The following is a 12,567-nucleotide window of genomic DNA, read 5'->3' on the forward strand; positions in this document are numbered from 1 at the left end:
GAATAGTACGGCTTTTGGGTTACTCGCTTCTTAGCGAGTATTTCCCATTAACTTACATTGCACTTGCTAATAGTAACGAATATGTGAGTAGTAGACAGTATCGCTAACAGTATAGCGAGTACGAATAGCTAACTACTCGCTCAACACTAATCATAAATCAATGTCATATCCTAGCCAAAGACATCACTTTAAAAATCAGAATATCCCATTAACTATTCTTGAATATTGAAAAATTAAGATTGTATTTATCCTGCTATACAATAACAGATGAAATTTGGGTAGCAACTTTTATTTTATACAATTCATTGGCTGAAAAAAAGAAATAAAACCATTACGGAGTCAGCTTGAGGCACCAGTCTACCTCACGCCTCACTGCTACCCTCACTTTTTACTAAATTACAAAACCACAACCTTATGAATTATGGTTCAAAGCGCAGTAATATCTGCCTCCTGAGTGTTTCACGAACCGTCAACCATCCCTTAAGGCAAATGTTATCAAATTGATATAGTTTGTTGACGTTGCGTTGTGTCTTGGGGCAAGGTTATTGTGTTAAGTCAAGGCTGCCAACATCGGGAGTCACATCTGGCACGCCATCGAATGATAAATAAAACTGTTTTATAACATTCAAGTAAATCTTTTAACAATTTTACAAAAAGGAGCGGTTGAAGTGCCGGGAGTCAGTAGCTTTGGCGGAGATTTCACTGGAGTCTGATGCTTTAAACTTCCAATGACAGTTCTCACATTAAAAGCTCTGATTGTATCTGCTGTGAGAATTAAGTGGACGTAAGGGAGACAGACAGACTTACAGCTTTATATATTTTAATGAGGCTTCAGCTTGATCACAAACACAAACAATGACATCTCTGGGTTTCACTCGCTCGCTAAGCTTTAGCTCAGGGACTTGTACGGCAAAATCAAGGCAGCTAATTTATACACAACTGGCTATGTCTACCATTGTACAATGCACAAACTTACGGATTCAGGTATTTGTACCATATTCGAGGACACTCATGCGATTGCATCTAGAATGCATTTCATAATTCATAGACCGCCCATTTGTTGGACATTTTTTGAAGGTAAATTACAGGGTTTCACCTTTAAAGGACTGGATTTTTAGTTGCATAGATTTTGGCTGTATGGAATAGTGAGTCAGTGGCGTCTATGTTGTATTCAGAACATATGTAATTAATGTCAATTTTTTAGTAACCCAGCAAATATACTCATTCTTGGAGAAATACAACACTATTACAGTTGAAAGCAGAAATTTCCACCCACTCACTAAAAAGACACATCTGCAGGTTTTTCTCACTATTTGATATGAAATCAGAATAAATCTTTCCCGTTTTAGGTCAGTTAGGAACCAAAATTATTTATATTTTCCAAATGCCAGAATAATGAGACAGAGATAATGTTTTAAGGCATTTTTATCTATTTCTGCAAAGTCAAAAGTTTACATACAGTTCATGAAGAGTACTCTGCCTTTAAACAATATGGGACAGCCCATCTGAGCTAGAGACACACTTGTGGACAGTGTTGGGCTGGCTACCGAAGGAACCTCCAGTAATACTAGGCCTGGCTGCGGTTACCTGCACTGAACTCCGTAGCTCTCAGCTGAGCTCCGGAGTGCAGCCTGGATTGAACTCGGGGTTTGCAGGACTGAACTGTGAGCGCCGACTGATTCCACAGCGATTGCAGTTCAGTTCATGGCAGCTGCCGACAGACCGGGCTGAACTCCAAAGCTGTCACCTGAGCTCCAGAGTTCAGCGCGGCCTGTCCGCAACTGTGACATGAACTGAACCGCAATCGCTGTGGAATCAGTTGGTGCTTGCGGTTCAGTCCTGCAAACCCTGAGTTCAGTCCAGGCTGCACTCAGGAGATCAGGTGAGAGCTCCGGAGTTCAGTGCAGGTAACCACAGCCAGGTCTGGTATTACTGGAGGTTCCTCCGGTAGCCAGTCCGATTCTGCCTGTGGATATATTTTTATATATTCTTTTAAGGCACTTTTATAACTTTCTGCAAATTCAAAAGTTTACATAGACTAAGAGTACTATGCCTTTAAAAAATATGGATGTAGGAATAAAATAAAAAACAGGGTGCGCTCCTGTGTGAACCTGCTAAAAGCGGTGAGCATAAATTAAATGCAAGGTACTACTCACCCCGATGGTTGTGCACCCCTGCACAACTACAGTGATCACCTGGACTCAGACACTGGCACACACAGATCTGCAGCTGGTGGTGGAGCACAGTGTCTCCACGTGTGACAGCCTCAGGGAAGGTGTTCATCAGTTCCTCCTTAGGCTGCTGTAGTCGAGTGCGTAACAATAGATGCGGTCAAGAGACTGGCTGGGAAGGGAAGCTGATATATTTGCAATCAATCCCCTCCTGTGATGGAGAGATCCTTCTTGGTCTGCACCATTCACCTTCTCAATTGCAAAAATGCAAAAAGATAGACTTTAGGAACTAAGAGAGAAAACAGTGACCATAAATGAAGGAATAATAAATTACTTTATTGCCCAACGCGTTTCAAGGACTGTGCTGTCCTCTTCCTCAGGTGCTCTTACATTGCCAATGTAAGAGCACCTGAGGAAGAGAACAGCACACTCCTTGAACTGTGTAGAGCAATAAATTTGTATTCCTTCATTCATTCATGGTCTGCAGCGCCCTGTTATATACCGTTTGCTCTGTTAGTTCCTTTAAGCAATATGGAACTGGCCATATGAGGATGTCATGTCTTTGGAAGCTTCTGATTATTGGTTTATTGGCAACATCTGAGTAAATCAAAGACACACATGGATGTAATTTAATGCACACCTGAAACACACTGCTTTTTTGTGTAGCATCATGGGAAAGTCAAAAGAAATCAGCCAAGATCTCAGGAAGAGAATTTTGAACTTGCACAAGTCTGGTTCATGTTTGGGTGGCAATTTCCAGATACCTGAAGGGGCCTCGTTCATCTGTACAAGCAATTATATGCAAGTTCAAACAAGATGGGAATGTTCAGCCATCATACCGGTCAGGAAGGAAACGGGTTCTGTGTACCAGAGGTGAATGTGCTTTGGTCAAACATGTGCATATCAACCCAAGCACAAAAGCAAAAGACCCTGTGAAGATGCTGGTGGAAGCTGATAAGATTGTGTCATTATCCACAGTGAAACGAGTACTGTATCAACATGGGCTGAAAGGCCACTCTGCCAGGAAGAAGCCATTACTCCAAAAGAAACATATAAAAGCCACATTAATGTTTGCAAATGTCCAAAGGAACACAGACCTTAATTTTTAGAGATATGTCCTGTGGTCTGACACAACTAAAATTGAACTGTTTGGCCATAATGGCCATCGTTACAGTTGGAGTAAAAAGGGAGAAGCTTTGATGCCTAAGAACATCATCCCAACTGTGAAACACGGGGGCGGCAGCATAATGTTGTGGCGTTGTTTTGCTGCAGGAGGGACTGGTGCACTTCACAGAATAGATGGCATCATGAGGAAAAAAGATTGTGCGGCAATACTGAAGCAACATCTCAAGACATCAGCCAAGGAACTTAAAGCTTGGGTGGAAATGGGTCTTCCAAATGGACAATGACTCAAAGCTATTGCCAAACTGGTTAAAATTTGGCCTAAGAATAACAAAGTTAATATTTTGGAGCGGCCATCATAGAGCCCTGATCTCAATCCTATTGAAAATTTATGGGCAAAGCTGAAAAGGCCGGTGCGAGCAAGGCGACCTACAAACATGGCTCAGTTACACCAGTTCTGTCAGGAAGAATGGGACCAAATTCCACTGACTATTGTGAGAAGCTTGTGGAAGGAGATCCAAAATGTTTGACCCAAGTCATACAGTTTAAGGGCAATGGTATCAAATACTAATGAAATGGAGGGAAACTTTTGACTTTGCAGAAAATAATAAAAATGCCTTAAAACATTCTCTCTCTCTGATTATTCTGGCATTTCGTAAATATAAGTATAGTCGGTAATAGTAATTGACCTATAATGGGAAAGGTTTATCCTGAGGTTATGTCAGATAATGAGAAAAACCTGCAGATGTGTCTTTTTAGATAGTGTATGGAAACCTTTGTATTCACACACACTGTTATTATATATACACAGTACAGATCAAAAGTTTGGACACACCTTCTCATTCAAAGAGTTTTCTTTATTTTCAGGACTCTGAAAATTGTAGATTCACATTGCAGGCATCAAAACTATGAATTAAAACATGTGGAATGAAATACTCAAAAAAGTGTGAAACAACTGAAAATATGTCTTAAAATTCTAGGTTCTTCAAAGTAGCCAGCTTTTGCTTTGATTACTGCTTTGCACACTCTTGGCATTCTCTTGATGAGCTTCAATAGGTAGTCACCGGAAATGGTTTTCCAACAGTCTTGAAGGAGTTCCCAGAGATGCTTAGCACTTGTTAGCCCTTTTGCCTTCACTCTGCGGTCCAGCTCACCCCAAACCTTCTCGATTGGGTTCAGGTCTGGTGACTGTGGAGGCCAGGTCATCTGCCGTAGCACCCCATCACTCTCCTTCTTAGTCAAATAGCCCTTACACAGCCTGGAGGTGTGTTTGGGGTCATTGTCTTGTTGAAAAATATATGATGGTCCCACTAAACACAAACCGGATGGAATAGCACAACGCTGCAAGATGCTGTGGTAGGCATGCTGGTTCTGTATGCCTTCAATTTTGAATAAATCCCCAACAGTGTCACCAGCAAAGCACCCGCACACCATCACACCTCCTCTTCCATGCTTCACGGTGGAAACCAGCCATGTAGAGTCCATCCGTTCACCTTTACTACAAAGACACGGTGGTTGGATCCAATGATCTCAAATTTGGACTCATCAGACCAAAGCACAGATTTCCACTGGTCTAATGTCCATTCCTTGTGTTCTTTAGCCCAAAGAAGTCTCTTCTGCTTGTTGTCTGTCCTTAGCAGTGGTTTCCTAGCAGCTATTTTACCATGAAGGCCTGCTGCACAAAGTCTCTTCTTAACAGTTGTTCTAGAGATGAGAAGGTGTGTCCAAACTTTTGGTCTGCACTGTATATATATATATATATATATATATATATATATATATATATATAAAAAAAATAATCCCCTCTGTTCTGATATGTTTTTCTATAAACTTTCTTTTGTGAATTTGCCCCCCACCATTTTAATGTCTTGAGTTACATTTGTATGTATTAAATATAAACTATTTATTTATTATTATTATTTATTTATTTCCTTTGTGGTTATTCACCTTTACTATCTTGTGTAGTAGTTTATACTTTCAGCGTGAATACCTATTTATGTGTATTACAATGAATTTATAATGTGGTGTATTTCGAAGGTAAATGACATGGTAGAGTACAGCCGGTCAGGAAGTACTACCCGTAGCCTGTATAAAAGCAAAATCGGGAAAGGCAGCAGCCATTTAGTGGTGGCCAAAGTTCACAACCTAACCACAGAGACAGGAAGATAAAGCCATAAATACTGAATTAACTTTATAGATAGTGCATGACAGAACAGCGGTGAAGAAGATTAGTGTGTAAGGAAAAGAAAATAACAGATTTAATTGATAGGGAGTGATAGGTAGGAGAGTCCCTGTGTCTATGAGGCACAGCCTGGGAGGGACGCATACATGGCAGCTGCTGCTTGCTTGATCGGGGTGTTTAAAATGCTGCTGTAAATCTTTTCAGGGTAATTGGAGGCTTTAAGATTCTTTCAATTCATGGCAAATCATTTAGCTGAAAATAAATTTTCTCAGTAGAATTTGGCAAAGCTTGGGAATTTGAATTTCAAAAGATCCACTCATTTTATGGCATCCATCACAGTCTCTTATTGAACACATACGCTGGAAGCTTACCTGGTAAAATTGGTTAATGCAACTAAAATATGTAAATCGGCTTACTGTTACAGCAGTACCAATTTTTGTTGGCTACTCTAAATGAAAATGACATAATTTGAGGCAGACTTACTATTCTAAATGAAAATGTGTCAAGTAGTGAATTTTGAAGAAAATTGTAATATTACGTTTTAGTTCTATTTATTATATACTTTAGACACATTTTGTGCCCTATTAACCCAGAGCAGTGTCTGAAAGGAAAAGTGGAGCAGCTGGAAGGATGATTGGCAGGGATTCAAGGCAACAACCTGTGTTAAATTGCACCATTTTGGTTCAACCACTGGGTGACCACATATATCGCTATCACGGGTGTATCACGACCTCATGTGACCTCTGAGAGATTTGAGATCAGAAAATCACGATGCATAATTGATTGCAGATCCTCATTGCTGCCCACTTGACTATTTTCATGTATTGGAGTGGTTTTACTTTCCTTTAACACTAGAAGTCCCAGAGAGGGGTCATTTAACATTTATACCATTGGAACCCTATGGAGCTCGAAATTTCTGGGACTTCTAGTGTTAATGATGAAAGGGTTAAAGGGAACCTGTCAGGTTCAATATGCACCTAGAGCCACGAGCAGTTCTGGGTACATATTGCTAATCCCTGCCTAACTGTCCCTGTATCTAGTAGCATAGATAATGCGATTTTTAGAAAAAGTATTTCTATTGATGCCAGGGACTAGTCACAAGGGCGTTACTTCCCTTGGCTAGTCAGTCCCCTTAGCATCAAAGCATGATTCTATGGGGCGTACTAACATGCTAATGAATGTACAGCAAATCAAAAGGATCCATGGAGCCTCTGTTAGGAGTCTCGACACAGAAAATAGCCAGATATCCCTCTGGGAAGGACCTAGCCAAGAAGTGGCTCTTTTTAGGAGACCACCATAACCACCCTCTAAGTGGCTCTTTTAGACAATATCCAGCTCTTGACGAGTTTAAAGATATGACAAGGGAAATACCAAGGCCAGGTATCCATCCACAGACAGCTGTTTCGGGGTATTGCCCCTCATCAGTGTGGAGTAAGATTCTGGCCAGGTAGGAGCAATGCCTAGTAGACCAGCAAGACAAAACAATCACTGATCTCGGGGAGACCAGCCAGAGAAAACACTGCCGGCAGCCAGCAAAGGCGCTCAACACAGTGAGATCCTAGGTGCATTGCTGGCTATTTTCCATGTCAAGACTCCTAACAGAGGCTCTACAGACCCTTTTGATTTGTATACTTCCCAGGGGGCAATGCACCTAGGATTTCACTGTGTTGAGTGCCTTTGCTGGCTGCCGGCAGTGTTTTCTCTGGCTGGTCTCCCCGAGATCAGTAAATGTTTTGTCTTAATGAATGTACAGCGTCATAGGATGGTCGCGGTCACCTCTCTGCTGCCATCATGTCCAACTCCTGGATTTCATCTCAGTGCGTATGATCCCAGACGTTTTGTCATGTGCACTATGAAGTGTAGTGCACATGACTGAAAGTCTGGAATCATGCGCACTGAACTGAAATCCAGGAGTCGGATGCAATGTCATCAGAGAGGCGAGTGCGACCATCCTATGACGCTGCACGTTTATTAGCATGTTAGCACGCCCACAGGGACATGCTTCCATGCTAAGGGGCCTGACTAGCCAAGGGAACTAACGCCCTTTGTGACTAGTTGCTGTCCTCATCAGCATCTCATATGACATTTTTAGAAATACTTTTTCTAAAGATTCCTTTATCTATACTACTAGATCTTGGTAAAGTTATGCAGGGATTAGCAATATGCACCCAGAACTGCTCGTGCTTCTGGGTGCATATTGCATTTAACAAGTTCACTTTAAGTACTCTTTCCCTTGTAGCTGATAACTTGTTGCCTTTAACTCTGCTGCAGCACTTTTGGACCACTCCCTTCCGCTATATATACGCACTCCTGACTGCCTTCTAGTTCCAGTTACATTCTTATACTAACCAGTTTGAAGGAGCTTGTCTTTGGAGAAGCTTAAGATTGAAGTCCCTGCTGGGGCATCTAAAGATTGTTGTTTGTTGTGTATTTCCCAATCTGCCTGTCTTACCTACCTCATGTTGTCTTATTGTAGTAGCAAGACTAGTGTCTCGTTGGCCTGCACACTAGTCAGGGTGAGTCCATGGCTAGCGAGTAGTGATGGGCGGATCACTACTGTGAGTCTATATCGTGGTGTAAAAATGAATAAATAAAAAAAAAATTAGAGTAGGACTCCCCTATATGATGATACCCAGGGATCACAGGTGGAAACTTTCATCTGTGAACACATAAAATCTGAGTGACATCACAGCTCATCGCGTGGCTCATTCTCTGCCTGAAGCTCACAGTGGGTGAGTATGTTCTATGTCACTTTAGATGTAGCAGAGGCTTTATCGTCGTGCAAACTCGTATGGATTATGTCGGACCTGGATGTTTTGGGGTTAATAAAGGGTTGAAAGAGGGTGTTTTTTTGCATTTTATTTGAAATAAAGGGTTTTTTATGTGTTTTTGTTTATTTCTTTTCACTTACAGATTAGTAATGGGGGTCTAATAGACACCTTCCATTAGTAATCTAGGGCTTAGTGGCTGCTGTGAGCTATTATTAACCCTTTATTACCCCAATTGCCCCTGCACCAGGGCAATTGGGATGAGCCAGGTAAAGTTCCAAGATTGTCACATCTAATGGATGTAACAATACTTGATGGCTGCAGGCCTCTATTTTTAGGCTAGGGGGGCCCAATAAGCATGGGCCTCCCCAGCCTGAGAATATCATCTTCCAGCTGTCGGCTTTATCATGGCTGGGTATCAAAGCAACCAGCTGTAAACAAAACAAACATATTAGTATCTCCAGAAAGGCTGAATATTTTAATAAGAAGTAAATTGCAAAATTGCTTGTATTTACAAGCACTATCCGACAACACTGATATACAAAGATGAGAATAACCCTATTTTTGGGCAGGGTTTATGCAAACCCACCTCTTCTTTGACCGTTTTTACCTTTCGGACAGTCCTGGACTGGAAGCTGTTGTAACTTTGCAGCACTCTATTCTACCTTTACATTGTTTCCAGCATTTCATAAATCACAATGACTCAGGTGTTCTGTGGATTTAAGTTCAAGGATCGGCCGTATGAATAGTACATTAGCTGAGATGATGCAGAATTAACAAACTGTCCAGCACACAGCCAATTTTTATGCAATAGATCACTCACCAGTCCGGGCGTTCATTGTTGCCGGCGCGCTCTGGAGATTATCTCGGATGGCAGATATTCCAATTCCGTATTCTGTTCCCGGGATCAAATCTTGGAGAAGAGAAGGACATAGAATGATTAGAAGGACAAGGGCTCATCCACTGTCCATCACCGCAAACGATTCCGCACGCCGTCGCGCCTTCATGTGATGCTTTCGCCGTCAAATCTATCTCACAAACGGAACCTTTTACACATCTTAAACTCCTGTAATTCCTCTTATCATTCTTCCTGTGTCATGTTAAGAGCAGGATGCGAATTAATCAAGTTTTAATCAAATTTTTGTCAGCTGGGTTCTAAACTGATACGCTTTCAAGCACATAAGACGAGCGCGGTGACACCCCAAGATGAAGATATTAATACGTCTCCTTTTAAGGTCCATGTCACTTAACTCGTGATGCCGAGATGGATACATGCACTTTCTTGTACAAAGGCTGCAAAATCGTGAAAAATTGCTTCTCTTTGATGTCATGAAAGTGGCATCTCAGAGCTCAATATCCTTTTTGATGTATATTGATTTTTTTTCCTAACAAAAATAATATCACATTGTGCCATCTTGTGAAAAGCAGGGAGCAGACGTCTAACCACTGTTTTATGAATATTTGCATGTTCTTAGTAGCCAGTGTCACACTTCGCTGAGTCCCTAAGTGTTTCTCAAAGTCACCAATCAAGGGAACCAGGAATTGGACAGTAATAGAATTTTAACTTTTTATTTCCTGTACAAAATGAGCCACCAGAGGATTATAGCCGCCAAATAGATCCAGAGGCTGCTTCCATCCATCTCTATGACCTCCTTCATTTTTATATTAAATTATATTTCCAAGATTGTAAATTATCCCCAATTTATAGGACAGGGGGATAACTTACTCCATCCAATGTGCATGTGACTGCCGGTGGGAGCCAAGTGCAGCGCTCAACTCTTTGCAGCAGTCTCATAGACAATGAATGCCGTTAAATTCTTGCAGGTCCATTCTCTGATCCATTCTGCAGAGTTTGGTTTTCCTTTTCCGTAGACCTGTTCTTTGGGATAACTGGAAGTCCCAGCAGTCAAACCCCCTGGAAACAGAAAATGATTCCCTATTCTAAAGATAGGGGATAACTTACTATCATAGCAGTATCCCTTTAAGGTTCCTTTAAGGTTCACAAGAACCTGACGATTTTGGCTGGACCGGTCATCAATAGAGATAAGCAAACGCGTTGAAATTCAGTTCGGCGGCTTTAGCCAGGCTTTAGATAAAGTTCGGTTCTGGACATGAACCTCATTGGAAGTCACTAATTGAGTAGTTTGGGTTTCCGCCCACATGCAGGCAGCCATAAACAGATCACATTCGGAATTGTGCTTTTTCCATTTTTTTTGGGGGTGCACACACCACAACCGATCACGCTGTTGTTACCCTAATTGCGAGCTGATCAAACACTGCAAGCAGCTCCCAATGGGCTGCGCACTGAGTGTACCTGAGCACAGCGATGCTCAAGCCAATGGTCTGCATATGTAAAGCACCCAAACTCCGAACTTGAACCCATTTTTTTTTATAAAGTATGTGTTCGGTACAAACACTGAACTTTACTTTTCAAGTTCACTCATATCTACTGGTCAACTATCTTATGTGTATAGTGGCTTCTCAACTCTGCCCCTAGAGATAAAGTCAAGGGAAGGCTCAGATAGATTGACTTTACTCGAATGAAAAAAGCTGCAGCCAGGGGTCTCTGGCAGAGTCTTTTTTTCCTCCCCTAATACAGCACATATTCACACACTCAGCTGAACTGATCATACGTGGCCTGGAAAAATAGATGACTGTTCAGCCAATAATGATTGAAGGTGCATGGATACCTTTACTGTGCAATATATTTCTCTTGTTAGAGAAGCAGTTTGTGCTCCAGAGCAGTACTTCTACACAGGAAAAAGAATATTCTGACCATTGTTTATAATTTTTCAGGATATGGAACTGCTTGTTTGCTGCAGGAGAAATGCATAGATGCACTACATATAACCATCAGGGTTAAAGAGGCCAGATCCATGGTGGATTGGCTGGATTATTATATAAACGCATCTACATATTGTAAAAAGTAGGAACTGCACAGATAATTTAAAATCATCCAGCAACTGTGGAGTTAAGCCTGCAGCAGGAGGCATGAAGTATCCTGCAGTGAACCAAGTGATGCTGGGAAGCAGTGAGTGTGTATTTGCCTCTCTGCAAAAGGCAAGGAGTGTCTGTCTCTCTGCAGAGAAGGAGCAGTGCTCAGAAAGTGTAGTGCATGTATCCTGAGAAAAGAGTCACACTACAGATGCCAGCCAGTCCAGGAGAGACTGCCAGGAGTGAAGAATAGTCAGGACACTTCAAAAGCAAACTATTGTGCAGCAGAAGTATAGAGGAGAGAAGTGACCAGCACAGGATCCAACCCCTTCCCCTCACCTCACTAAATAATAAGGTACAGTGTTCTGCTCTGCATACATCCATATTGTAAGGAGAAACACAATGTGTAAGGAGAGAAGTTAATCTGTGAACAAACTGTTGTGTGTGTTATTCTGGAAGCCCTGTGTGAAGATTATTATTAAAGCCTTTCATCTACTACTGCTTATAACAAATGTTATATAGCTGTGTCCCTGCTGGAAACTGGTACATCATCTCATGTATAGAAGATGTTGGTTAAATGATTTAATCCTCCAAATTTCCAAAGAACTCATGTTTACTTTGCCCAGCCTCTCTATACAGAGTGGCGGATATACAACAATATACACATTTATATCATATACTAGAGACATAAGAAAACTGTAAAACATGCGGCAGACAGATGAGATAAAATACAGTGATGTCATTTGATGCAGTTTATGAATTATAGAGAGTGATGTCAGGAAAGCTAATGAATTCCGTCACATTGATTTATATCTCTTGCATTTCCCTTTGTGCCTGTAAAACTTTGCAGCACTTTTGCAAAATCTTTTGTAATGTGCAAATGGATATATTTTTAGAAAGTTGAAATATCAAGAGTAGTTAAAAAACTGCTGAAAACAAATTAAAGTCCTGTTAGATTTCGAGATAAATCTTTGGCTGACAATCTGGGTGAGCAGCTTTACGCCACAAGGTCATTAATCATACAAGAAGATGTTCGCAACGTGAGCCAATGTACTATGTACTGTAACGAGGAATCTGATCCTGGACCTTGATAAATGGTTTTCTCTCCAGTTCTGCTCAGGTCTCTCCGAGGCGCGTTATACGCTGTATATTGCAATAAAGACAATTTATACCAACACCGGCATTCCTTACAATACTGCACCATCAAAACCAGTCACGGTTGTCAGGAATACAATAACACATCATATAATCAGGTCGACACTTTCAGCTGCTTCTTAATATAGCATTCACTTAGGTGATGAAAGTCGGCTATATCTTTTCATGGGAAGTATGTGCGGGAGAAAGGAATTACTTCTGTCTAAAAAACATGTAATTCACATAGGAACATCAA

The 12,567-nt window shown here is 41.3% G+C and overlaps 1 protein-coding gene across 2 annotated transcripts in view; it reads right to left on the reverse strand.

Annotated features, from left to right (window-relative positions):
* The window catches only part of TNR (tenascin R), a 616,331-nt gene that overhangs the window by 115,500 nt on the left and 488,264 nt on the right, over window positions 1-12,567 (reverse strand). For both annotated transcript variants that reach the window (XM_075320147.1, XM_075320148.1), the window contains one exon: window positions 9,067-9,156. In XM_075320147.1, coding sequence (XP_075176262.1) covers window positions 9,067-9,156 — 90 coding nt within the window. The remainder of the gene's footprint in view (window positions 1-9,066; window positions 9,157-12,567) is intronic.

Source organism: Anomaloglossus baeobatrachus, chromosome 8 (assembly GCF_048569485.1).
Source record: "Anomaloglossus baeobatrachus isolate aAnoBae1 chromosome 8, aAnoBae1.hap1, whole genome shotgun sequence".
Taxonomy (NCBI): Eukaryota; Metazoa; Chordata; class Amphibia; order Anura; family Aromobatidae; genus Anomaloglossus; species Anomaloglossus baeobatrachus.